The 25,923-nt window shown below is 30.0% G+C and overlaps 2 protein-coding genes and 1 long non-coding RNA gene across 8 annotated transcripts in view; 1 reads left to right on the top strand and 2 right to left on the bottom strand.

The window, feature by feature from the left end:
- Positions 1-200: 200 nt before the first annotated feature.
- Positions 201-6,272, bottom strand: Cht5 (Chitinase 5). 2 transcript variants are annotated; one of them, XM_035096066.1, is made up of 9 exons: positions 6,198-6,272; positions 4,417-4,491; positions 3,993-4,331; positions 2,472-2,694; positions 2,260-2,383; positions 1,571-1,768; positions 962-1,255; positions 685-885; positions 201-612 (listed from the first exon to the last, which is right to left on the bottom strand). In XM_035096066.1, exons 2-9 carry the CDS (start codon positions 4,481-4,483, stop codon positions 487-489), a joined length of 1,572 nt encoding a protein of 523 aa, XP_034951957.1. In that variant the 5' UTR covers positions 4,484-4,491; positions 6,198-6,272; the 3' UTR covers positions 201-486. The 2 variants fall into 2 exon arrangements, with proteins under 2 accessions (XP_034951957.1, XP_034951958.1); XM_035096067.1 differs by lacking the exon at positions 6,198-6,272 and having other exon boundaries at positions 4,417-4,920.
- On the top strand, positions 4,916-22,045 carry LOC118074666 (uncharacterized). 2 transcript variants are annotated; one of them, XR_004691225.1, is made up of 3 exons: positions 4,916-5,171; positions 15,938-16,090; positions 21,707-22,045. It is a non-coding gene; the product is annotated as an uncharacterized lncRNA (long non-coding RNA). The 2 variants fall into 2 exon arrangements; XR_004691224.1 differs by lacking the exon at positions 4,916-5,171 and adding an exon at positions 14,863-15,003.
- Positions 8,566-25,923, bottom strand: part of kmr (kramer) — a 104,249-nt gene continuing 86,891 nt past the window's right edge. The window contains exons 9-24 of one of the 4 annotated variants that reach the window (XR_004691223.1): positions 23,250-23,535; positions 23,018-23,145; positions 20,256-20,374; positions 16,773-16,985; positions 15,623-15,715; positions 15,139-15,375; positions 14,578-14,658; positions 14,333-14,482; positions 13,561-13,831; positions 12,696-13,486; positions 11,950-12,180; positions 11,291-11,815; positions 10,863-11,148; positions 10,286-10,420; positions 9,854-9,928; positions 8,566-9,668 (exon numbers count right to left, since the gene is read on the bottom strand). Coding sequence is in view for 3 of the 4 variants with exons in the window: in XM_035096063.1 (XP_034951954.1) it covers positions 9,556-9,668; positions 10,286-10,420; positions 10,863-11,148; positions 11,291-11,815; positions 11,950-12,180; positions 12,696-13,486; positions 13,561-13,831; positions 14,333-14,482; positions 14,578-14,658; positions 15,139-15,375; positions 15,623-15,715; positions 16,773-16,985; positions 20,256-20,374; positions 23,018-23,145; positions 23,250-23,535 (3,659 nt within the window). In the remaining variant the exon portion in view is untranslated. The remainder of the gene's footprint in view (positions 9,669-9,853; positions 9,929-10,285; positions 10,421-10,862; positions 11,149-11,290; positions 11,816-11,949; positions 12,181-12,695; positions 13,487-13,560; positions 13,832-14,332; positions 14,483-14,577; positions 14,659-15,138; positions 15,376-15,622; positions 15,716-16,772; positions 16,986-20,255; positions 20,375-23,017; positions 23,146-23,249; positions 23,536-25,923) is intronic. The other 3 variants (XM_035096063.1, XM_035096065.1, XM_035096064.1) reach the window with 3 other exon arrangements.

The following is a 25,923-nucleotide window of genomic DNA, read 5'->3' as shown; positions in this document are numbered from 1 at the left end:
ATGTAAACATTTTATCCCTAAATGACACAATACATCAATCAACATTAGTTATTAAATATAAAAGTAAAAATTAAATTTTTCTTCAAAAAAAGAATTAGCAATTAACAAGTATTTGATATTTATTTAATCTTATCATTTATATATTGAGTAATAACTCAGTGAGCTATGAGATAACAAATAATCGAATGATGATTACTTCATTACTTATTCACGTAAATATTTTATTTTCAATAATCGTACACAATAGGAATAATAAAGTGTTTATTAAATTATATCACGATCTTTAACTCTTCTACTGATCCACGGTAAACATTTAAATTTAAAAATAATGATAAACATTATCTTACTAAGGATATTCCAGTATTTTCTTTTATATTACTAAAACATCTGGCACTACGTAATTCACAGTTTTTTGAAAAATAATTTTCAATAAAGTTATTATTAAAAAATTATTGTCAAACATTATTTATAATTGTCATTCACAATTTAATTAAAGTTTTCCGCAGGACAGTCGACATTTGCTGGCCAATCACAAATGAAGTTTTGTCGATTGTAAACTAATTCACCAGGGCATTCGAATTTCAGTGGTTTGCCATAAATACATCGGTAGTACTGGAAGAAATTATTGGATATTATTTATTGCTTTGTGGTAAAATTAATTATAATAAGATTAGTAATAATTACCGCTTTGCAATTTTTAGCAGGCATAAAGTCTTGACCATCACATTGGATTTCATTCTCATCAGTATCGACTTCTGGGACTTGAGGTTTGGTAGGTTTATGGTCTTGACTAGGTCCTGTGGTTTCTTCAGTTTCTCTGTGAGGAAGAGTTGGCTTTGATTCATGAGCACTTGGAGTAGTACTCGGCGGTCTGTCCCATTCCGGCTGTTAAATAAATTACTCGTAAGTAAAACAAATAAATCTTTAGACTGCGACTTTCAGCAAAATAGAATATACTTACTCTTGGCTTAGTGTTTGGTGCTGGCTCAGGCACTTTGTAATCTTTCAAACCGTCATGAAGAATCTTGGTAAGAACATCTTTCTCGCCACAAATTCCATGGAAGTCATCCATATCAATAGCCCAGTTCATTGCACCGGCATATCCCTTGGACTTGATCCAATCTACCTTTATTTTAACACTTTCAGGATCTTCGTATCCCACCCACTGAGTTCCTTTATAGGCGTAAGGAACTTTTCCAACATCATCCCATTTCTTGGTCCAACCGCCTTCTGGATCTTGTACTGCAGCGCAAATCTGAAGAAAAATGATTTGGATTAATGGTGTTTTTTATTTTTATTTAAAAACATTTTTCTTCATGTCTACTTTACTGTATATGATTGAGTAATATTATTTTTTATAGCTAAAAATTTAAAACCTTTTTTTCATCATCTTCATTTCATAAGCATAATTTTATCTTTTCTTCAAAATGTATAATTATAATGAAATAATGCCAATTTTATTCTTCATTCACGATGTAATTAAGTAAACGATTAAATTTTTATTCTGTTAAGTTGTCTTAATAGGAGGATTAGTGAGTTCATTTTTAGCATAATCAAAGTTTTATTTTACCTCGTAGTAAGCTAGGAAACCTTTAGCTCCTGTATATTCTCCAGGCGTACCGCCTCCGGCTTCTTTATTGATGTAAGTCCCCATGTTGTAATTATTGTTGCTGGTACTCAGGGTGAAACTACGTCCATAAAATGGTATTCCAACGACTAGTTTGTTGGCAGGACATCCGAAATCGACCCAGAGTTGAAGACCATCATTCTAGTTTAATTTGAATACAATTTTTTATTCAGAATATTTTCAGTAAAAAACTTTAATTGTAGGGAACATCATCTCTAATCAACCATGAATTGAAAAATACTTTTTTTAGAAAAAAAAGAAGTTGATAAGTACAATTAGTCTTTTAGAAACAAAAACATGATTGTTAAAAAGTTCAGTGAGTTTACCACAAGCAGAAAAATAATTTTAAAAGACCAATAAGTTTGTTTCAAATGGAAAAAGTACATCGAAAAGATCGTAGAGTTTGTTCAAAACTACAGTTTATACCAGTTGGCGAGTTTTTTACACGGTTTCAACTTTTTCAGTTAGACTGCAAAAGTACCTCAAGCGAAATAAATTGTTCAGAAATGTGGATAATTTTTACATATTGAGAAATATTGATTCAAAGCTAAATAAGCTACTTGAAGATGAATTATTATAAGAAATAAAATTTCTAATAGATTAACTAAATAATTGAAATACAAAATACTCACGACATTGAGTTTCTCATAAGCATATTGATCATGAGGCCTTTTATAGAGAGGGCTGTGAACATCAGCAAAACCAACCCAGTTGCCACGGAGATCATAAGACATTACATGAATAGCATCCAAGTTTCTATAATTAATATGCAAAAATCAAATATGAATATTTACTCTTCAATAGTTCAAAGTTATTAATTTCATTTTATATACTATGTTCTTACTCGCAAAGCTCTGGAACATGATATCCTTCAGCTAATCTAAATTTGGCCATAGGTACAGCCATAGTAATTTCCCATCCTTTATTTTCCTTATCAAAAGCTCTTCTGAGTTCTTCAACAAAGTAATAGAAGTTGTTTCTGTCTGAGTATTTACCACCTCTGTCTGTTGCTCCAGGGTATTCCCAGTCCAAATCAAATCCATCGAATCCATATTCATGCATGAACGCTGAAATTTATTCATTCATTCATTGAGTAATTGAAAATTGATAAAGGAAAAAAACATTTTGCATGAAAAAGTGGTGATTGTTCTCAATAATTCTTACAATGATTTGCTTGAGAATAGTTTGACGGAAAATTCTAATCAAATTCAATTTAAATCTTTGAGGTACATATTTAGTGCTCATCTATTGATTAATTGATATTTTGATGTTATGCCACATCTATGAAGCTATTAATAGGGTCTATTAACTGTCATGAATTATAAATCACTATCAGTAATATATCAGACTAGCTTTTATTAGGTCACGATTATTTTTGATTTTATTAACCTTGAGAATACTACTGATAAGAATAGAATGAATGCTATTTTCTAATTATATAGAAACAATTGATTCAATTAATAAGATATAAAGCTACAGGTGTTTAACAATGGATAATCGATACACATAGAAAAGCAATACGAAAATAGTAATCATAACATCAACAGAATATGTTATGTTATTGAGATGGATATTAAATATAATTATATGTAAAAGGTAAAAAAACAATTACTTTATATGAAGATAATCTTATCAAATATATATTGTGCATCTTTTTTTTTTAATCAATACCAAATTCATTTAAATCAATCAAAGTGCTAATGAGGTCAGCTTGTACGAACTCCTAGGCTTCTTATTGGATAATTTGAATTGATAACTGATAAATACATCGTCATTATAATTTACAAATAATTGTCATCTCCGCAATGTAATAACTAATCGATACTGTTAATTTTGTTATCATTATTATTAATAGAGTTATCGATTTTCAATCTTCTTCGTAAATGAGAACGTTATAAGTACTTGCTAAAGCTGATACTGACACTTTGAATTAAATTCAATTTAGAGTTGAAACAAAGCAATTTCAACAACTTACCGAATCAAAATTCGTAGTTAATTTCAGCTAATGAAATATTTTAAAGTCTTTAATTAATTTTAGAAATATCCTTGATTAACAAACTTTCCGACAAAAAAATTTTTTAGATTAATGCTAAATAATTCTTATTGTAAAGTATTCTCATAGTGAGTACTTGAAGCCATTGATATGTATTAGAAAAATAATCTTCTAGTTTTTTTATAAAATAATTGGTTAAAATCTTCTACTTAAGTAAAACAATCTTATTAAATTTGATGGAAAATTACAGTCAGTACTGGTAGATAGTATCCTTTGTTTGAAATGGCTATTTTTCCTTTTTTAGAACTTTATATCAAAGATGAAATATTAAATTTTGTTCTTAAAGTAATTAGTTGCCCATTAAATACTTACAAACGATGCTTTTGATGAAAGTATCTCGACGTTGTTTACTGCTTACAAGAGTGCTATATTTCCTTCCACCTTCAGCCCATCCTCCAACAGCAACTTGGGTCTTCAGACCAGGGAATTTATTTTTCAAGTTAACAAATTCTTTAAAACCACCTTTTTCGATATCGAGCTCAGGATCTATAACGAGGTACTCCCAGGTAACATTGCTGACTCCGATAAAGGAATAAATGACATGGGTACACAAATCTCCACGGACATCCTTGATGGCATAGCTTCCAATACCAGGTCTGTAAACTGCCCAGTTACTGAAGTAACATACGACTCTGGCAGGTTGTTCTTTTCCTGAAATTTTATTTTAAAAATTCAAGAACTGACCTAGAAACGTTCTTTCAATACATAAAAAAAAAGGAAAACTCCAATTACTTACCGTAAATACCAGCTATTAAAGCTGCAAGTACAGGAATTATCAGGAAAATTTTGCTTGCCAGAGACATGATTAATCCTAGAAATAAACATTTAAAAAGGGAGTATTTCTTGAAAGAGTCCAGTTAATTGCACGTAAAAACTAGACCCGCCCATAGTAATACTGAATGAAAAATAAAAAGTATGAGGAAGAAACGCTAACTTTTATCATCTTCACGTAAAAGATATTTTACAACCGGTTTTAATATGTAATTTTTTTAAATTATATTAATAATATAAACTCGCAACGTCCGGTTTCTAATCCTTCACCTCATTTTCCCTTTAATCAATTGGGAAAGATAATTAATTATATTTCGAGACGGTTTTTAATTTCCCAGTATAAATTTTTTTTTTTGTTTTTACAAATTAACCGATAATCGGATTACAATAATCGATTGTCGAATTTTATATTGGAATAATTGATCTACTAACAATCGATATATCGTTTTTTTCGATGACGCTAACCAATAAACTTTTTTAAAAATGTCAATAGATTTTTTACCAGCGTAGTGTAAATATGTTTCATGAAAAAAAAATATTAATTAACCTAAGTAGAAAATAACTTTAAATTATTTTGCACAATGTAATAAGTGTTTCGCTGATTCGAAGTGCTGTATTGTCGTAGTTCATTCACTAACCAGTTTCAGCGATCGAAATCACCAGGTTAAAGACTCTTAGAGGTCATTAAACGATGAAGAGTCCAAAGTAGATGCGTGGGAGGTGAGTACATTTACATAGTATTATTTGAATGATGATGATTTTGAAGTAAATTATGTTTATTTTTATAACAGTCAACAATTGATTCGATAATTGTTTTAATACCTTTAAGAGCAAAGATGTTAGGAGGAAGTTAAATTAAGATTGCATGAAACGTCAATAACAATTGGTACTTCAGAAACAAGTATATCCTAGCAATTAGTAGCATAACAACGTCATTGAGAGGAATAATAGGAAGAAAATCTGGAGAATTACAATTAATTCTTTGTTTTATTGTTGATAATGATAGCAATATTTCAAGTACATTATTAGTATACAAAGCTATTTGTTGAACTATTGGAGTGAAAATGTTATTCTAATGTTGATTTACTGAATAGGAAAAGAGGAAAAGCTTGACTGAAAGAATTATAATTTATTAATTACTAAAGGGTTTGAAGAGTGTTAATAATTTTATGTCCTAGTAGTGTTTAAAATTCGTAATGCATCGAATGAACAGTAGATATTCATTCAACCCAATGTTCTTTGAATACACAATTTTCTCTGTTGACAGAAGACAAAGCTAGATGTTCATGTTCTCAAGGTAGTTAAATGTATTGTTGAAAGAAAATATTTATTTTGTTTAATTTCATTGGACTTCAAGTTCAATACTAAATATTGATGAGTATCTACATTGTTTTGAGTTGATTCACTCGAATATGAATTTTTTACATAGTAAAAAAAATATCTATTCAGCTCCAAACAAGTCAAACTTGTCTATAAAAATTTCACAACACTTTAAGTCAATTTTACATATCAAAAATAACTAAATAAAATATTAAATTTCATACAAGTCTCTAAGAAAAGATGGAAAATTCCAATAAGCTCACGTCAAAAGAGATGTGTCAATTGTTGATATGTTTAAAAAGTTAGACTTGAATTTAGAAGTAAAATGGGATATTTTGATCTCTGAACCAAGTATAAGTATTTAAATGATTGTAAACACTGGGGAGAAGAAATAAGATGAAAGAGAGAAGTAAAATTAAAACTTACCTAGTCGACAGACCGGTCGTTGGAAAAATCATTGTAGGAGTTGCGATGATGGAGCATATATAGGCAGAGGAAGACTCGCGGGTCTCATTAGAATTCAGGTACACGGACCACACGCGATTGGCTGGTTCGTCGACCTGTTAGTTCTCCCGCCAACAAAACTGAACCAGCTGCATATGATTGCTGATCGAGTCGAGGGACATCGATTGAAGGGGAGGAGAGAATTTCAAAGAAGATGATACTTCTTTTTGAAGAGCAATCGGATTAGCAGCATCATGATCTGCTCTCGAGGACTCGTATGCTTGATTTATGATCCTAGAGATTAAAACATTAAAATAAATTGCTACCAGATCTTTACATTTGATTTTTATTAGAATTTAAATGCATTCATTTCTCAATTCCATTCTGCAATGACATGTTTTATTTAATTTCATTTTCTATTTACTTTATCTGATTCATATTGTATGTTCAAATGTTACCTATCAGTGAATTTTTCGGACTAATAATTTTGATGAATCACTTTTTGTTTGAGTTTAATATTATGACATAGTATTAATTATATTATCAATCTTAATTGGATTATGTATTATGATATTAAAGCTTATTACAAGCTGAATGAAGACAAGATGTAAATTTCACAGATATTCTCAGATAAGCTTTTTTTTTCAAGCGAAATATTACTACATTAACTCAAAGCTTTCCTCAGCAGTTAATAGCGCTATTAAAAGCAAAATATTTACTGATACTCCAAAGTGTCGAAGGGTTCAAAGTTTAGTGAACTCAAAGTTCAATGAATCCTGAATAATCAAAGAAGAGTGCAAAAATGCAGTTTTGATGCAAATACCATGAGAGAAAAAAAATGAAACTAGTGGTACCAGAAAATTTGGTGATATAAAAACCAGTTTATGTTGTTGATTTTTTTTCATACTTTGCTAAAATTAGTTTAAATTGCTTTCAAGCTGAATAATGAAAGAAACCGTAACTCTATGTTTTATTAGTATTGATCAATTTATTTGGAGTCATAAATTCCATTGTAAAATGTTTTTTTACAAATTTTCTAAAGTGCTTATATTTAGTTACTTAGGTATATATATTTATATAGTATATATTTAAAAATAAAACAATAATAATTATATCAACTAATTATTAACTAATAATAAAAATGATAATCGTTACAATAATTATAATAATATACACAATCATTGCCTAACTACAAAATATATTTATACTCCAAATGTAGAATTTTATTTAATATAATAACTATGCAATAATCAACGGATTAGTATATATTATGTATAATGAAAACAATTTAATTGAGCGACAAAAAATTAGACGATAATTGAGTACTTAGTGTTTCAGTATCAATTATATCGTCCTCGAGTTTCTAAAACACAAATCCAAGAATGTGGTTCAACGACTAATAGTTGTACCTCACGCAAGAATTGTGTGTGTATAATTGATTATCCTTGTTAATTATTAACTTGACTATCTATCATCTACGTTAATTTATATGCGAGTGAATTACATTTAGTATATCTAAAACGGTCTACATGTATATAACAGTTTAATCTTAAGCATAGTTTCCTTTTATATTCACTAAATTTACGCAGTCACATTTTTAGAATCTACGAGTCTTCTCGTGTGCGATATTTTTTTGTTTAATCCTGGTTTAACAAGCTCTACGCTTTACAAAATTAATTTATAATTTATTTTAAAATTTAAATTAATCAAATTAGACTTAAAGAGTTGACAAACAAGTAACAAGTTAATTAAATAAAACAATTTTGTGTTATAAATTGACAAATATTTATCGCTTTTATCAGAATTTATTGTTCAAATTTCGTTTCTTTTTCTCTTTTATTTATTTCCTATTTTTTATTTATTTATTTTATTTTATTTTGCGATAGGTATAAATATTAATAATTATTGTCTAAAGAGAGTAAAATTTTATTTAAAAAAATCGTGCATACCCAAGGGGAACGTGAACGGAATAAGGCTAAAAGATATGCAGTTAGGATATGAAGATAATTAAAAGGGCAGTGTAATCTTTTACTTTCTTTTTCATATCTACTCTCGAGGAATTTTAATGGAAATTTGCGATCACACTTGAATTTGATTAGTTCACTCATCACTTCACACTTATTTCTTGCGCTCCATTTCATCTTAAATGTAATTTTATCGCTAATAGGAGTTACGAAATTTTTTGTGGGTGTATGTATATTTTTTTCTCTCGATTATATTCTTAAAGCTGTACCGAAGTCATTGACAATTTAATGGCCAATGAATATAAAATATAAAAGCAAAAAAAATTTACTAAGTAAATACGATTAAAAGAAAATTAAAAAAAAAAAATCTTACAACCAATGTTTTCTTCACATCCATCTCCTGCACTCTTTTAATATTTTATTTTCATACAATATAGTAAATATTATTGACAACGACCATAGTGATCGAATTGCACAATGAATTTGGCACTGTTTTATTCTTATAATTAGTTGCAAGTACTTAATTATTATTTTATTTTATTAATAATTAAATATTAAATTATTTAATATATGTAGAAGTATAAGAATATTTGCTAATAATATGATAGTTAAAAAGTGTGATCGCAAATATCTTGAGGTATAAAAAAAACTATCATCAGGTCGGAAGATATAAGCTTATAGCTTTGAATCTATCTAACTTACATAACAGAATCACAAGATAGCTTTTATTATGTTCCATAATAATGTATAAAAAAAATTATTCAATTTACTTTCCTAAATTTAAGTTAAGAAATTTCTTTTTTACAAAATTGCTATATAATTATATTAATTCAAAACACAGAGCTTTTGCCCTCTAACCTGATCTTATTAATATTACAGGAGTAGTGGCTACTTTACACAAAGTTTACATACAATTCAATGTAAATTGTAAAATAAATGTACAGAGGAGAGTTAATAATTGTGCGCTCTTAATAACATTACATTATTCAATTTATGCCTATATATATGTATATATATTATAAATGATTTTATAGCACATTTGCATTTACAACAGGAATTACTCCTGGAATAGAAATTTTCAGTCCTTCAGTCATAATAAATTATATCTAAATCATAAACCATTAAATTACGCTTCAATAAAACGCAATTCAAAATCATGTAATTATAGTTCAATTTATAGAAGGCAATAACAGTATACTCACTACCTAGATTTGTGCCTTTTTATCTGTACCAACGAATTACTCTATGAGCTATGATTCGTTAGAAAAAGATGTAAGAAACATTTTTTTCTCGTACAATATGGCAGTAATTGATTATATCTATTCTTTTTTTTTGTACGATTTATTTAATGGTCTTTTGAATAAATGGTCTATTATTTAAGAGTAGAAATTTTCTCGTTGCTGATAAAGGGGTAATGGAGTCACAGGTGATAAATCGTCATCTTCGAAGCTCATCTCTGAATTCAGGGGTAGCGTTGCAAGTGCTTTCACTGTGAAACAAATTTTTATATTTATTATTTTTCATATCATTTATGAAACTATAAAAATTGAAAAGATAAGAATAGAAAGAAAGAGAGAGAGAGAGAGAGAACACGCAAGAAAATTTGAATAATGATTAAATGATAGTGATAAGTCACAAGAAAAACTAATAAAAAGAAAAATGAACAAAACAAACCTGAGGTGATGTGATGGACATGTCCTATTTATGGAAGAGAATGGAAGAAGCATGTCGATCAGTGTGCCGGGTTACCTACACACAGCACAAACGGTCCAAACAACACTCTACTAGTTATCGATTATCTATTAATTTAACAAGAAAAGCCATGCCGTATCGATTCGCGAAAAAATTAATTTTATAATTGTCATTTTTTTTAATTTTTATATTAACAACTAATAACTTTTGACTACAATTTTTTATGATACATGATTCATCTTCAACCGATAAATGTAATATAATAATGGCAATAATGCGAGTATGCGATAAAATAAATAATTCAAGATAATTGACAAAACAACTCGTGCGAGCAATCTGCTCTAAAATTATCAACACACTTGGATCATGCAAGACTATTTCAATTGATGGATTGATTATCTTGGTGTCGCATACCAGCCACCATTTTACTCTTTTCCATCACTTGCTTCGCCAGGATTTGATTGAGCTGAAGAATGTGGTCCCTTTGCCTCTTTTCTTCAGCAACTTTTTTCTTCAATGAATTCGATTTTTCCACATTGACATTGTCTTCTGTAAATCAAATAAAAATTTCTCGTTTTTAATAATTCTACAATCATAATTGCCTTTTGCTACAATAGAGATAGAATTGTAAGGTATTTTATTTTGTTATAAGGCCATAAAGATCATTTTTCTTTATTTTCTCAACTTTTCAAATGTCTTTTTCACTACTAAAATTTCAAAGTATCGCAATAAAATTACAGTATCTATGAGAAATTTTTTATAGGTTTCATTCCAATTCTACAGGATCAGAGAAGCTTCTCTAATATATTTATTTATGCATAAAAAGTATTCTTCTATAAATAAAATGTAAAAGCATGAACATTTTCGAAGCTCTAAAAAAATCCGTCTGATTTCATAAATAATAGATAATTAAAGGTTTGTTATCATTAAAAATAGAAAATTTAATTTGTAGAAGACATCTAAAAGCTATTATAATAAAAAATAAATGTACCATCGCCTTCAGGTGCAGTAACAGTTGTTTCTGACAACATTTTCCTAATCGCATCAGCCTTTTTAAGACGTTGTTTTTTCTCCTCAGGAGACAACTCAGGCGTCTGTTCAGGAATGTACCGTTCTGGAATTACTATTTTATTTGGTGTTCCCAGCAGTTGATCAATGGTACTTTCATTATACTTCAGCTCTTTGTGGCTGAGTGTAGATCTTACAACATCCGGAGCATTAATTCTCGGTCTGAGAGCTCTTTCCATGTCCAAATCATCTCGTGCTCTTCCCATTCCCTACATTAGTAATAGAATAATTTTTATCTAACTGATTGAACTAATATAAATAAATAAATAGACGTTAGTCAATAGCAAAGCAGCAGGTGAAAAAGTAATGAAATGGCTTAGGAGTTAAAAAGCTATCAAAATAAAAGGGTACCATCTTGGAAAAGGTGTCTTCCAAATCAAGCATTGGCTTGCTACTCGACACTGTGTAATGTCTCCTCTTCTCTTTGGGTACAGGTCGTCGTCTGGGATTGTCAGGTTTCTTCTTAGTCATTTCTTTGATGATCTGCTTGGCCGCTTCACTTTTGAATACGGGAGATAACTGTGGAGATTCTCCAAGGCTATTTATACTCGCCGCAGAGCCTGAGAGTTTATCCTGAGATGATGGAACGGACATGGAAGTTGTATGAGTAGGACTCATGGGACTTGCTAAACTCTCAGTTCTTCCAGATGACACAGAACCTGTTCGTGGTTGCGAGTAATTACCGTGAACATGATATTGAGATGAGTTTGGCTGACTTATTGATCTTGAATATGGTGAAATGTAATTTTGATTGCTTGGACTATATGATGGACTTGTTGAGTAGTTTGGTGAACTCATAGGAACGTGCGAACTTGATGTAGGACTCTCCGTATATAGTGATAGCATGCTGTCTGAACTTCCTTCATGATTCTCAAACTGCATGATGGTTTTAATAATAAAATATAAATAAATAAATTAGCAATTAAAATAAAAACATGCACTAAAGTGCAGGATGATGTGCTGAATGAACATAAATTCATTATTGAAGTCATAAATAAACTATTGTTTACCCGCACTCGATGGCGACGTGCCATTATACTTCTCAGGGCATTCATGCTGTCGCTGCGTGGAGGTGGAGGTACAGGTCCATTGTGAATTTCTGGCTGCGGCTTTTGACCTCCGAAGCCTCGTGGTAATGACATACTCCTTTGAAATTGCATATCATCTAATTCGGATAGTTGAACAGTACTTTGGGCATGGATCATTGGAGTTTCTTCAATAACTCTCCCAAGTTGTGTCTTCTGTGAAATAGTGTCATTTAATCTTTAATTAATATCTTAATAACCAAGTTTGGACCAACTAAATTGCAGCTTTATTAATTTAGCAGGAGTAACGGACCAAGTAAATGAACGATCAATCAATCTCTTAGAAACTAAAAAATTTACAATCTTCAAGTAATTTACATCAGTATATTTCCAATTCATTTACTATCAAATGAATTTTTACCTGTTTAAATAATTTATATACTATATGAGATGATATAATTCTGAAAAATTATTTAAACGTTTGAATATTTAATTAATTTTCTTAATAACCATTAATGATATCCAAACCATTTATAAATCATTCATTTACTAAAATAAATAGTAATGGATATCTATTTCATTTCAACCATTTTTCCAATAAACCCAGAGTCTCGATCAATATCAATTTATAAAATAAACATTTCAACAGTCAAATAAATGTCATGTTGAAAAATATACTTTTTGTGACAAATAAAGTTATTTGAGTTGAACGGATTAAGTTTAATAACTACCTCAAATTGTTGGGAACCAAACTCTTCTTCGTTTAATCTCTTAGCTCCACCTGGTGCTTGGAGTCCATTTGTCAATGGGATTCCAATATTTCCGTTTCTATCCCCACGGTCTCTATGACGTCTTTCAGACTCTCTCTTGACAATCCTTACTGTTTTAATCTCCTGTTTCTCACGATTGTGTAATCCAGGAAATTTATTATCCTCGTTTTGTCCGTACACTCCATTCATTAGAACAGCCTCTTCACTTGGAGGAGGCGGTGGAGGAGGAATGTATTCAGGTGGAGGTAGAGGCATGCCATTTGTCGAAGGATCAATTCGTTTATATCCATCATTGCAGTTAATTCTTCTCATATCAGTAGTGACATAAAGCGGTGCAACGTTTGCTTGAACTGGACTCGCTTTCCCTTGCATTTGGTCTTTGAGAAGTTGCTGCTTCAATTGATGTTGATGGATTTGCTCTCTGAGCTGAGGTGATAATGTGGAGATGTGATTGTGTGAGAGCATTGAGTCTCCTAAGCGAGGATAGGATTGAACATAAATTGGTTGATGATTTGATTGCATCTGTCGGTTGGATTGAGTCGGAGAGAAACGATGTGTCGGTGGTTCTTTGTCCTGCGGTGAGGGAATGTGCTGATGAGGACTTCCGGCCTGACGATTACGTGGTGACATGGACGAACTAGAGCTTGATGGAGAGTCTAAGCCATGATCAAACGTCATTCCGGAATCCAAATCGGTCTCAAGCCAAGAACTTGGAGCTCTTTTCTTTGGATTATGAAGTTGAGGACCAGTTACTGTTAAAAAAAAATCATTAAAGATTATTATATCTCTCTACCTTGATTATTGGCACTTAAATAATTGTACTCACAGGTTGAGGAATCATTCGGTTTGATTTGCTGAACTAAACTTTGAGACTTCTCGGTCAATTGTCGAACTTGAATGCTCAACTCTTGCCGCTGTCGTTGAAGATCGCCGACTAACTGTTGAACACGTCTTAACTCAGTTTCGAGAGCTGCAGTTGTTCCGGATGGATCTCGCGTCATGTTTCCAGCGTAAGTTCGTGATGCTTGAAGTTTCTGTCTTAAAACTACCAAATCCTGCTCAAGTCTTGCATTTTCAGCGACTGTCTCTTCCAATTTCTACAAAGTATCAAAGAAGATAACTTAGAAATGAACTGATTATTTTTATATCAATTACATTAATTGAAGACTAAGAAAAATAAAAATCTAGAAAATAATTATAATATCTTCTGCATTAATACTTGAATTTACCTGGAAGAAAACTGGTTTTACCTGGAAACAACGAAGGATAGATTTAATTCACGGTTAAGAGGAAGTTTCTATAGTTTATCTACTTTTATCCGAGTCTTCCTCTCAATCCACGAATGATCTACGTCCTACGTTGACTACATCGCGTGAATTTGATTTATATTATATCGTATATTTTACACACTTCAACTATATGAAAAAATATTTTTTGACTTTGAAAGAAAACCCTTTAAAACAACTCATAATAACTTTATTATTGAAATTATTGAAGCCGATGTTTTGTAACTTTTTTTAAAAATTAACTTCCTTTATAAAAAAAAATGGACATTTTCAGAATGGATATAAAAAGTAAAAAATAATTCATAAATTTACCTTGGAGTTATGAGCAAGAAGCATTCGAATTCTGCTGAGCTCTCTTTCTAACAACATTTGTTGTTTCCTATACCTCTCAGTTTCCATGGGATTGCTTCTGCTGCCTTGAAGTTTATGTCGTAAACCACTTAAAGCCTTTTCCAGTATCTCCTGGATAACATATAAATAAATAATTTTTTTAGTTGATCACTCGTAAATGAATCAATAGATTATTTTGCATCTATAAATATAAAATATCAAATTACCTTATCTTGTTGAAGGCTATGAAGAGTACCAGACTCTTCCTGTAGTAGTCGGTCAAGTTTATAGAGTTGCTGTACTTTGGCCTATGGGCAGAAAAAAAAATAAAATAGAAATAAAAATCATCTCATTATCTTTATTTAATGTAACTCTAAAACAACCACAAGCATAAGGGATCACATTATAACTGCAGTTCTAGTTAGCAAGACTTGGTGACAACACTGTCTATGTTTGCCGCATATCTGGTGTCTCTTCTGTTCACAACAGTGCTTAATATATTCCGTTAACTATCGGAGAACTCCGAATGGTGTACAGGACAGGGATGCAGAGATGAGGCAATAATTAGCAAGGAACAATTGAGTGTTTGTTCCTCTGCAGCAGCTGTGAGATCTTATCGTGTGGAAAAGCGAGATAATAGTTATACAACATAGGTAAGCTCAGCTTTAATATACCCATTACCACTGAAGATCGTTACAGAAATTCTCTTTAAAGACTCTGAGGTCATTTATATATGAATTGACTAACGGATTAATTAATTATTTAGTATTTTAGTGATTTATTAATACCTGAAGCTGTCCGTGATCAGGACTAAGTCTTTCCCAATCTCGTCTTTCTTCTGCTAGTAGCCTTTGCTCTTGAACTCTCTGATTAAATTCAAGACGGTCTCTCTGCTCTCTCATACTCTCTTGAAGCAAATCATGACGAGATCCAGAGACACTCCCGTTGACTCCATTACGATTATAAAGTGATCCCAACTTTACCATATTGTCAACTAGATTTACCAGTGGCTTTCCTTTCTCATACTGCAATCATAAAATTATTCCATTTTATAACCAGTTTTTATTAAAAATCTTATGTTAATTAATTAATTTTATATATTTTAAATTCTCAAAAAATCGATTTAGTTTAATACGTTTTTCCTTTCTAATTTTCATTTTATTTTATACAGTTAACTTTACTCGTTAATCTTCTTCTGTTGGATTACTTTTATTATGAAGATAATAGCTCATATAACTTTATTAAATGTAATTATATTATTAAAATAATTACCTGTTTTTCTAAATTCATTAAATGTTTTTTCAGTTCTTCCAACTTCTGAAGGTTCTCTAGACGACGTGGAGCATCCAATTCTGCTAGTCTTGCCTGTGGAATAACAGTTTAAATTATCATCAATTCATCATCCTATTTTCTATTCATACATTTTTATTCCTACAGACATTTACAGAATAGAAAACCAGGCCAGGAAGCACTCATGCATTTTTGTTGAGGCGTCAGTTTTGATAAAAAAAAATCCGCCTCTCGTAAACAAAAGGATGTGAAAATAGGGTGTAAAAACTTTTAAAAATACATATATGTGTGTTTCAGAGAGTAAGAGAAGTCGATACGCACAGCGTCACACCCGACTAACGTCTGGATAGAATCTCGATGTGTTTGAAAGGATATCTAAGCATTCTCTAGGTCTTGATAGAAAGCTAAACGGGTCTTGAGAATGATCTGCCATCGTATACTTGAGTCAAGGTAACATCTTTTATTCTTAATATAATTAAGAAAGTTAAGAAAAAAATATCAGATAAATTTTTGTTTTTATTCATGAAAATATAAGTGATAAATACTATTTATCTGATTCAATAACTCAGTGTTAGAAAACTTGTACAATTGCAGTATTAAATTGAGGCCATTCGGTCAATGCAAACTTTATAAAATTCTTCATTATAAAAACTTTTCAGGCTTCGAAGCCTTATCGTTCTCATTTCCACTATAAGAAACTCGTCAACTTTCTTAGAATATACATCACGATTTTTTTTTTATTGTTATTTGAGTGTAGGAAACTTTATCATCCAACTCCACCAACTGGAATCATTTAGCAATGTAAACTTCTTTCTTAAGATAGTATAACACAAAAACAACCAGCAAATTACAAAAATCTTTTCTTATAGAATGTTCGACTTCTCTTTAATAAATCTATGATAAACTTGTTAAAAAAAGTGTTACTGAAGCAGTTGATCAAACAGAAAATGCTTAATTTGTGAATAAATATAAAAAGCACCGAAACAAAATGAATGAAATATTTTAAAATTAGCGTCCCAGTGTCAAGCCAGCTTCAATGAAGATTCCACCAGAATAGCAGTCCCTGTATTTGAAAAAAAAGTGATAAAAGGTTGAAAAAAAAAATAAATAATTATGACTCTAAAATCAAGACCTGTGCCTCAATCTCCATATGGCACGTTTCCATGGCCTTGCAGATAGCTGCACTTTGTCGTCTTAACTGGATGAGTAGGAGTACCAGCTCTTCATGGGTCCTTCCCAACAATTCTCCAGCCGACACTTGTACCAGACGTTGGGTGCTCCCAGACGATCCAACTCGTGATCCCAGTTCATTCGTTACTGTTTTCTGCTTGGAAATCGTACTCGTCTGTCGTAGAAGGATGGCATGCAACACATGTGCGCGATATAATTATAAAAACACAAAAATGGTGACAACGAAAACGTAATAGGTGCATACGATTAGGTTCCATGCAAGGTTATTGTTATAACACAAGTTATGTTAATTTAGATAATATCGTTTCTACTTGCACGAAAAGAAGAAGACGAGATAAATAATATTTTCAATCGACTTGAAGTGTTTGAAAGTAAATCTTGAAGTCATTGATCCCAATACTACATTTAGTGATTCTTCAAATATTTATTATCAATATAAATTTTATTAGAGGATATTTTTTAGTATTATGTTCTATTTAATTGATTACTCGACTATTTTTATGTTTATATATTGAACTGATGGAATTTTTTGACTCTCTGTTAAAGAATTAATCTTTATAAATTATCAAATTGTACACGAACATAATCAAACTGATGAACTGATGTAGCTTTGAATAGATCTATTGAATATCCACGCCATTTATATCATACAAACCAGAATTTTTTATTGCATTACATTATTTAATCCAATGACTATGAAACACACACACACACATAATTTTAATAATTCGAAGCTCACAAATTTTTTTGAATTGATTTTCAAATCATTTTTTTTTCATCTTTGAATTACCTAACTCTTACCAAAAAAAACAATAGCTGATTTTTTTGATATGAAGTATTTTTAAATTCACTTGGAGATCTTGGTATATTTTTTCAATGATATTATACATTTACAATCCACTTTAGTTTATCTTCAAATTATTTTAAGGCAAGAAGAAATGTCACCTGGATAAATTCAACATCTTTTAGTGCAGGCTTTTACTAATCCCAGAAATTTCCTAGCAAGGTATAGTAGTTCAAACTTTATCAAGAATTCTTGAGATATGACATAATACACCTTCCTCATTTACTTCCTCAAGTTTTGTCTATCTTGATGTTTTGCACACAGCATCGAGTTTTGATAAACTCCGACTCGAAAGAGAAGATTAGAGCATTACTTGTAAAATGTTGAGAGTTGCTTTCAAGTGAAATATTTAGATGTTAAAATAGAATTATGTAGAAGAGATTGAACAACATTTCTCTCTTTCATCTATACTTATACACTTTACTGAATAATATTTGAAATTACAAATATTCAATGAATTTATCAGATACATATCACAATTGAAGTCTGCTCTATAAAGACTAACGTGAGACTGGCGTCTTGCTTGCTTTTGAAGATTCTTCTGCAATGCGTTCTTTAAGCTCCTTCCATGCTTCGGCAAACTTTCTCTCTCTCTTCTTCGTTTGTAACTTTCCTCTTGCTTCTTCCTCTGCTCCATTGTTTTGTCTGTTTTTCTCTCAGTATTCAGTAACGTAGTCAAATGTGGAGAAAATTTTCATACAACTATTTTTTTTCCTCAACTTTTTTCACATATACATTACTGACAAGAAAAACCGTAAAAACCTTCTTCAAGTATAGAAATGTCATTGTTCTTATATAAATTCTTGAAGCAAAAATAATTATAAAATCATGTAATAAAAGGAAGAATACTTTTATTTTATAATTTTCTATTAGAATATTTTTTGTTTTATTCCATCACAATTGACTAGTTGGTTTCCAAAGGTTTTATTAATCCAATCATTCAAAATTATTTATTCAAAATTAATAGAGGATCTTGTGAAAATAGAGTAGAGTTTTAATACTCGTCTTTTTTTAGCCAATATTCCCTATTAATCAAACACGAATGAATTTTGAAAGTTCCGAAAGGCTTTCAAAAATATTGAAAATTACTTGAATAGCAATAGACCTATGAGGGAATATGAAAATGTAGGAAACGAAGTGTTTTTTCATTTTATTGATTGAATTTTTCGAGTATTTCAAATCCCATTGATTGAAAAGATTATTTTATTTTCAGGTTAAAATAATGTGAATTGAATTTACGGCACTGAGATGGTAAAACCAGTCTCAGGGTCGGAGCCCTTTGGCCAGCCAGGATCAAGGCTGCTTGCCAATTGGCCGAGAAACCTCTCTACCTCTTTCCTCTTTATCCTACTCTTGTTCATCTCAACGCGGATATCTGGCATCCCGTACTCTCGCACAACCGCCTTACGAACAATTGCGGGGCTTTGTCCGGATAAAGCCCGCCGGATTTATCAAACCCGTTTCATCTAAGATCTGAGTAACTTGGTTGCGGAAACTGGTTCCTCAATCTTTTGCAGCAAAATCGTTTGTCTCAATCTAACGATGATCACTTATAAAATTGACTTATAAAAATTGTATCTAACTCACTTACATCTATTTTAATTAAACAGAGACAAATTATGTAATTAGTTTAATTTATAACAATCGAGATTATCTTGAATATATTAAAATACTAGACTTCTGTGTATAAGATACTTGTATACGACCTAAGTGTAAAACAACTTGCGGAAAAGTTCTAATTACGTTAATCACTTCTCTACTGAGACATTAATTTACTGTCTTAAGAGTGAATAACACCTTGGTGCCACCATTAAAATAATCAAAAGTATTATAACGACTATGCTGATGATATTTAATATATTTCTCCAAAAATATGCTACTGTAAAACCATTCTTCTTGGTTAAAAAAAAAAAAGAGTTCATTAAAAGACTGGATAATTAAATACTAACATCTTTCCTGTTAACTACGGTCAATGACCTTACAAATAATTCTAGTAATTTTTGACAAATTACTCAGAGTTTTCATCATTCGTAACAAAAATTCTCTTTTCTTGGTTATTTTAAAATGCTTTAATTCTAGTTGGAATATTTATTTTATCATAATTTTGTTTAATTTTATTCCAAGTAATTTAGAATATTTATTTTTTAAATTATAAATGTTTCCATTTATAAAAAGAAAATCTCCATCTCAAGTTTTTTTTGCTACATTCACTCTTATATGATTTTTTATATTTATGTTTTCTTAAATTTTTTTATCCTCTATTTATTTTTAATAATCATTTCTGCAATATTAATTTTTTATTCGACAAATTACCGAGATATATTTTTTACTACTTCATTTTTAATTAGTTTATTAACTTATTTTTAAATGAATGCAAATTTTCAGTATTAAAAACAACTCCATGAACTATTTTTAGTGTAGAAAATATTGATAATCTTCTGTATATTTACTTCATTTTATCACTTGTTTCTTCACTTTGACTTCAAGTCGATTGTTTATTTTAAATTTCACCGGATAAAAAAATCATAAAACTTCTTCTTCTTCTTCTTTTTCTTTTACATCTGTTTACACAGCACTTACCCTCTTGTGCAGATCGTTAGTGCTCTCACAACCCTGCACAATTCTCTGCATGTGTTGGACACTTGCACTATCACCATTCATTTCTCTCGGACTGATTGGACTCATTAATTTCCTCTCATCTGAAAATCATCATATTTTATTAATTTCTAATTTACATATACAATTAAATATATGAAATAACTATAGAGTAAATAATCATAATAATTATTATTATACTAGCAATAAGGATTCTAAGGTAATGCGGATTAATTAATAGTTTGTAATACTCGTAATTTTAGTGCATGTATGTAGGATCGGATAATGTATGATTATAGTACATAGGAAATCCCAAAAGCGTCAATGGTCTATGGTTCGTCGCGCACCCTCTGTTTTGTGAGCGAAATTCGATGAAAGTGAATTTCACAAGGATAAAGCAGCTGGAAATGAAACGATGCAGTTGTATTTGAGAGCTTTGCATGTTTTTGATGTCTACAACATCGCGAGATGTTCTACGACAAACGATGAATTATTCAAATATTCAACCATCTTGTGATATCTATGCTTATGGATTCAGAATATAAAAATGATTCAAAGTAACTTTGTGCCTCAGATAATAATCCACCGTGTATAAACTTAAAAAAAAAAATGGAACTGTAATTAGTTTGAAGAAAAAAATAAGGAATTATTGATGAAGATGAAGGTAAAGTTGGAAGGAAAAAGTTTTAATCTATTTTTATATATATGAGTTTCATTCCTAATTAAAAGTTTTAAGTTTATTACAACATAAAATGATTAAATGTTAATTGAAGAATTCATTTAGTCCATATCAATGTTAAAAGTATTTACAAAGTTCAAATTATTTTCTTTTCCATGAGAAAATGTCTATTGCATCCCTGAGAATGGAAATAAGTTTGAGCTGAAAAAGTATAAAGTTTAAGTAATTAAAAATTAAATGTATTTTTTTAACGAAATTTTTTTTTAAAAAAGTTAAAAAAAAATACTTCTAAAATATCACTTCATTATTTTTATTCCAACAATAAAGCAATGGTTTCGTTATCCATAATAAAAAAGAATATTTCTTAATAAATTCCTTTTAGCAGGAGGAGGTTTTACATAACAAAAGAACTCGGTTATTTCAATTTTTAACTCATACAATTCACTTAAAAAGTTTTTTTTTTCAGCCATAATAACAATATTTCTTCTCGTTGTATGTTTGTTGTACACTCTAATATTTTTAACAACACTTGTGGGTAGCATTAAAACGAATATTATCAAAGCAAATGGATCAAGAAGGTCAAAGCATGTATATGCATAAAAATGATGGAATAATTACTAGTGTGATGAAGAGTATGACATGGAAAATTTATATTGGTATCTTCCAACTTTGGGGATCTAGTTTGTCGAGTCGTTTATTCTAGACTCGAGCTTCTAAAGGCTTTTCTTGTTCATGTCGACATTAATCTCTATTCTAGGTCTGACGATCCAACTACTGCTGCTTTACACATCGACGCTTGTGTTCAACAGTACAAAATACGGAATCTGGGCTTACATAGCTTAGTGAGAACGTGATTGAGAAGCAACGAATTATCACACATCATGCTAATGATAATATCAATCATGTAAAACTAAAGAAGGATTGAAATACACAAGGGAAGTAACTTTAATTTGATTGAATATATTCCTCCCAAGTTAAGTCTTTATGTTTGATTAAATTGAATTCAATTCAAATTCAACGCCTAGAAATGAATAGAAACCTCAGGGCTTTAGAAATTCATGTACAATATGTAAACTGGATGTAAAATTACCTTGAGAAGTACAGAGAATCACGTTAAATCAATTTTCATAACTCTCTCGTATAGTTTTCAGGTCAATTGTCATTTACTGGCAATTCAAAATAACATCAAATCTATTTTTCTGATAATGTTTCATTTGAGTTTTACTTCGAGTTTCACTGTTTTATTGTATGACAGTACATAATACATTTGTATTTCATTGTGATTAAGTTTTTCTTTGTCTCTGAATATTTTATAAATGTGCTCTTAGTTTCGATCGTTCGTGGAAGCCAAGAAGAAATATCTATTAATAATAAATAATAAAGTTTAATCTAAGTTGAGTGTTTTAGTATATGAAATAGAAAAAATATGTTAATACTTGATATGGACTATAACCATATATTTACGTATTAATCTTTTAAAAGCAATCGAGCTTTTATTGCTAAGAATATACTTAAAAAATAAAAATAACTCGATAGTTATTTTATTGGTGATTAGTATGCATCATATAGATGATTAAAATTCATCAGAATTTTTTTTTTATTTCATAATAGTGATGGAGTATTTTATTTCTGGTCTATTGGCATTGTATTCTTCTCATTATTGATGAATATTGAATTAACTTTTTGGTAATTGTTCACTTCTGTGAATATAAACTTACAATATTGATTAATTGTCAGCTTCAATTCATGGTTTATTAATAAAATGACAATTTTTACGAAAGAAAAAAAAATCAAACATGTAATTCTTTAACTGTGAATTTTATCAGACCAATTTTATTTTAATAATATACAAACGTCAAGTTATTTGAGAAGCTTTCAACATCCATTAAATTTTTTCTCCCCATTTAAGCACAGTAAAATAGAATGTAGTTAAGAGTTCTTGAGAAAGCCGGAAGAGAGTAGTTATGACAATAGAGAGATGAATAGTTGAAGACATTGGTTAAGAAGCTGAGGAAAATGGATGGGACTTTGAAAAATTTCCATTCCACAGTTACGTGGAAATGCTTACTCTGGCTTGGTATATGTTTCTCACAATCACTGGGACTAGAAAGCCGATGATCTACTGGAGAAATCACCCGCAAGTTTCTTGATGGGCTGATCAAACGTTGATTACTATCACTGGTACTGTTATTTACTCTGAAATAAAATGAATAATATTTTTGATTACAAATGAAATAAAGTCTAGGAAAGTATTACTTCATAATTGTAATATTTTTCAATCAATAAATTAATATACTTACAGAGTTGATGGTGTTCGAACATCACCAATGCTAGCAGCTCGACAAATAGATGAATTGCTCTCATTTCCAGAAACTGTAAGCCTTGAGGCGGTGGACTGTGGTGTCGACTGATGGACCGGAAGTCCACTAGTGATTTGCTGACGTTCACGTCCATTGACACGTGAGTGTGGAAGAGTTGAAACGGTGACTGGTGGCTGAGTGAGCGGATTTTGAGCTGCTAACTGAGACGTGCTTACTGCTCGAGGTGGAAGAGGATCTCGACCGATTATCGAACCCGAACCGGAGGCTGCAAATAGTAATAACAGTTTTCAATTATTCTGGAAAAAATATCGTAGATAGAAAAAACTGGAAAAAGTGTTCAATGTAGGTTCAGATTTTTAGTCAACAGATTACTATTTTATTATTAGCAAGATATTGAATTTATTATTGCAATAATATTCTCAGTTTAAAAATTGATTGATTTTATGAGAAATTTTTGGTTTTTTCTATTAATTGAATGATTGATAAAGTTATTATAAAATCAAACAAAACTGACAGCTGAGATATTTTTTTGGATATTTGAAATTCAATGTAAAATTAAATTCATTCAATACTGAAAATTTTTCCAGAAAAATTTTACACTAATTTATTTCCATTTCATCGTAAAAAAACTTTTCAATTATTTGATAGGAAAAAGTTCTAGTATTCTAAAAGTGAGCATTTAAATATGAATAAAAAAATAAAAGTTTTGAAGTTTTAAAATATGAGTAAAAGAATAAATAAAAAAATATGACGTAGCATTAACAAATAATTCATAAAAAATATATCACAACTTTTATTAACAATTTTATTTCATCGTTATGATACATAAAATACGATTCCTGTAAATCAAATAAAAACTATTAATAAAAGTACTTCAAATTAATAATTACTCTTTTTTATAAGCTACATTAGAGTAATAAAATAGTGATAGTAACTGTATCTTTAAACAAAAATGAATTATTATGATTCATAAAAATACAATTAAATTTTTTTTATAATAAAATAAAATGACTGATTTTAAAGTTTACTACCATAAATTTTACCTCATACTTGAATGAAGCTAATAATTATTTTGAAATCAATATTAAATGATTATTTGAAAAGAAATATTTTGCATTTATGAAAGAAAAGTATTTACATTGCTTATGTAAGATGATTAAAATATTTTTCTCCAGGGAAATATTCTTTCAACACTTTCTATAGCTGTAGAGCTTATATTGCAATGTTTAAGAATTAAGACATACCCTTTCTGTTGTACTGTTGGGCTTTGTACAACTTAGTAAAAAGTTTACTTTGAAAGAAAGTAGAACCTGTGATTGTGAAGGCATATAATTACCTCATGTTTCTGTCTACGATGTATAGCACACATTTTTTATCATGATGGAGATAAAGGCAAGTGATATCTTTGTAAAGCCTGCAGGTAATTAAAATGAATTTAAAATGTTTCCTGTGAATTATAATAATCTAAAGACACTTTTGAAATTTTTACTATAAATAATAAAGCTCATCTTTTTATCCAACTTTATCATATGCTAAATTTTCAGCTCTGATAATTTTTAAAAATAATCAGAAATCTTTTCATGATAAAAACAATTGTGCAAAACATCGTAAGCATTATAATAATTCTTTAAAAAGATTTTTCATCATCACATGTATTTTTCCATTAAAGAAAAAAATTCCTTTTAAAAGAGCATGTGACACTTGTGCATACGAATGCCATTTTGTTATATATCCACATCACTCGAAACAATTTATCATTCCTTACAAAAGGCATTCTTAAGTATTTCTGAAACAAGTGTTATGCATTTTTGTTCCATGAAGAATCCCATAAGTGCCATTCGTTTTAGCGTCTGCAGAAAGGAAGTGACACGACGTAGGCGAAAGTGCCATGGTATTATATTAGAGAAGGAACGAGAAATGGAAAATTTACTAGAGATGAGGGAATTCAATCTTAACACAAACTTGGAAGAAGAATGTATTCTTCTATCTATCACAGGTTTTTCATTGGAAATTAAACAGAGGATGGTGGTGGTAACAAAGTGACAGAAATCTCTATAGGAGGGTTGTCAAACTTCAAAATTTGATTTACCAAAGTTTGCTGAATCGTTCTGAGACCGTCAATCAACATTATTTTATTCACTTACTATCTTTAAAGTTTTATTCTTTTCACATTTTTCATACTACTTCTAGAACTGTCATGAAGTTTGGATATAAAATTTATCGAATTCATTAAAAGAATAGATTATCTGTAAATTTTTGTTTGAGAAAATAATTAAATTAGAATTAATATGACAATAAAAGTGGAGTCTAATAAAAATAAATGACCAGGAAATATTGATAAATATCTTGTCAATTGTTTTTGATGATTGAAAAATATTTAATTTAATTGTAATGAATTAAAAAAGAATAGCCTGTATGATTTTTCTTTTCATTCTGAATGGTCCCATAACTTCCATGCTAATAATGCTAGGGGGTTGATCGAGGGCTCATTTGGAAGATCTCGACGAGAGGAAAAAAGTCGATATAGTTAAAATCATAATGGTAGCATAATTCATGCAAAAATTGAAGCAAGTTCCGGTTTTACCCCATTTTAGGAGTAAAAGAATTAATTTTTTATATGTTTGACCTGATTCCGCATTTCTACGCTTCAAGA

This window comes from Chelonus insularis, unplaced genomic scaffold (assembly GCF_013357705.1).
Source record: "Chelonus insularis isolate UGA/USDA-ARS -01 unplaced genomic scaffold, ASM1335770v1 contig_139_pilon, whole genome shotgun sequence".
Taxonomy (NCBI): domain Eukaryota; kingdom Metazoa; phylum Arthropoda; class Insecta; order Hymenoptera; family Braconidae; genus Chelonus; species Chelonus insularis.
The sequence above is the reverse complement of the archived record's forward strand: the minus strand, read 5'-3'. Positions and strand labels throughout refer to the sequence as shown.

Bases quoted from the DNA above. Each gene is read 5' to 3' on its own strand.
- Cht5 (XM_035096066.1), bottom strand. From the start codon at position 4,483: ATGTCTCTGGCAAGCAAAATTTTCCTGATAATTCCTGTACTTGCAGCT. The intron at 4,332-4,416 runs GTAAGTAATTGG...ATAAAATTTCAG, and splicing joins TTTAATAGCTGGTATTTACG to GAAAAGAACAACCTGCCAGA. The intron at 2,695-3,992 runs GTAAGTATTTAA...AATAAATTTCAG, and splicing joins TTTCATCAAAAGCATCGTTT to CGTTCATGCATGAATATGGA.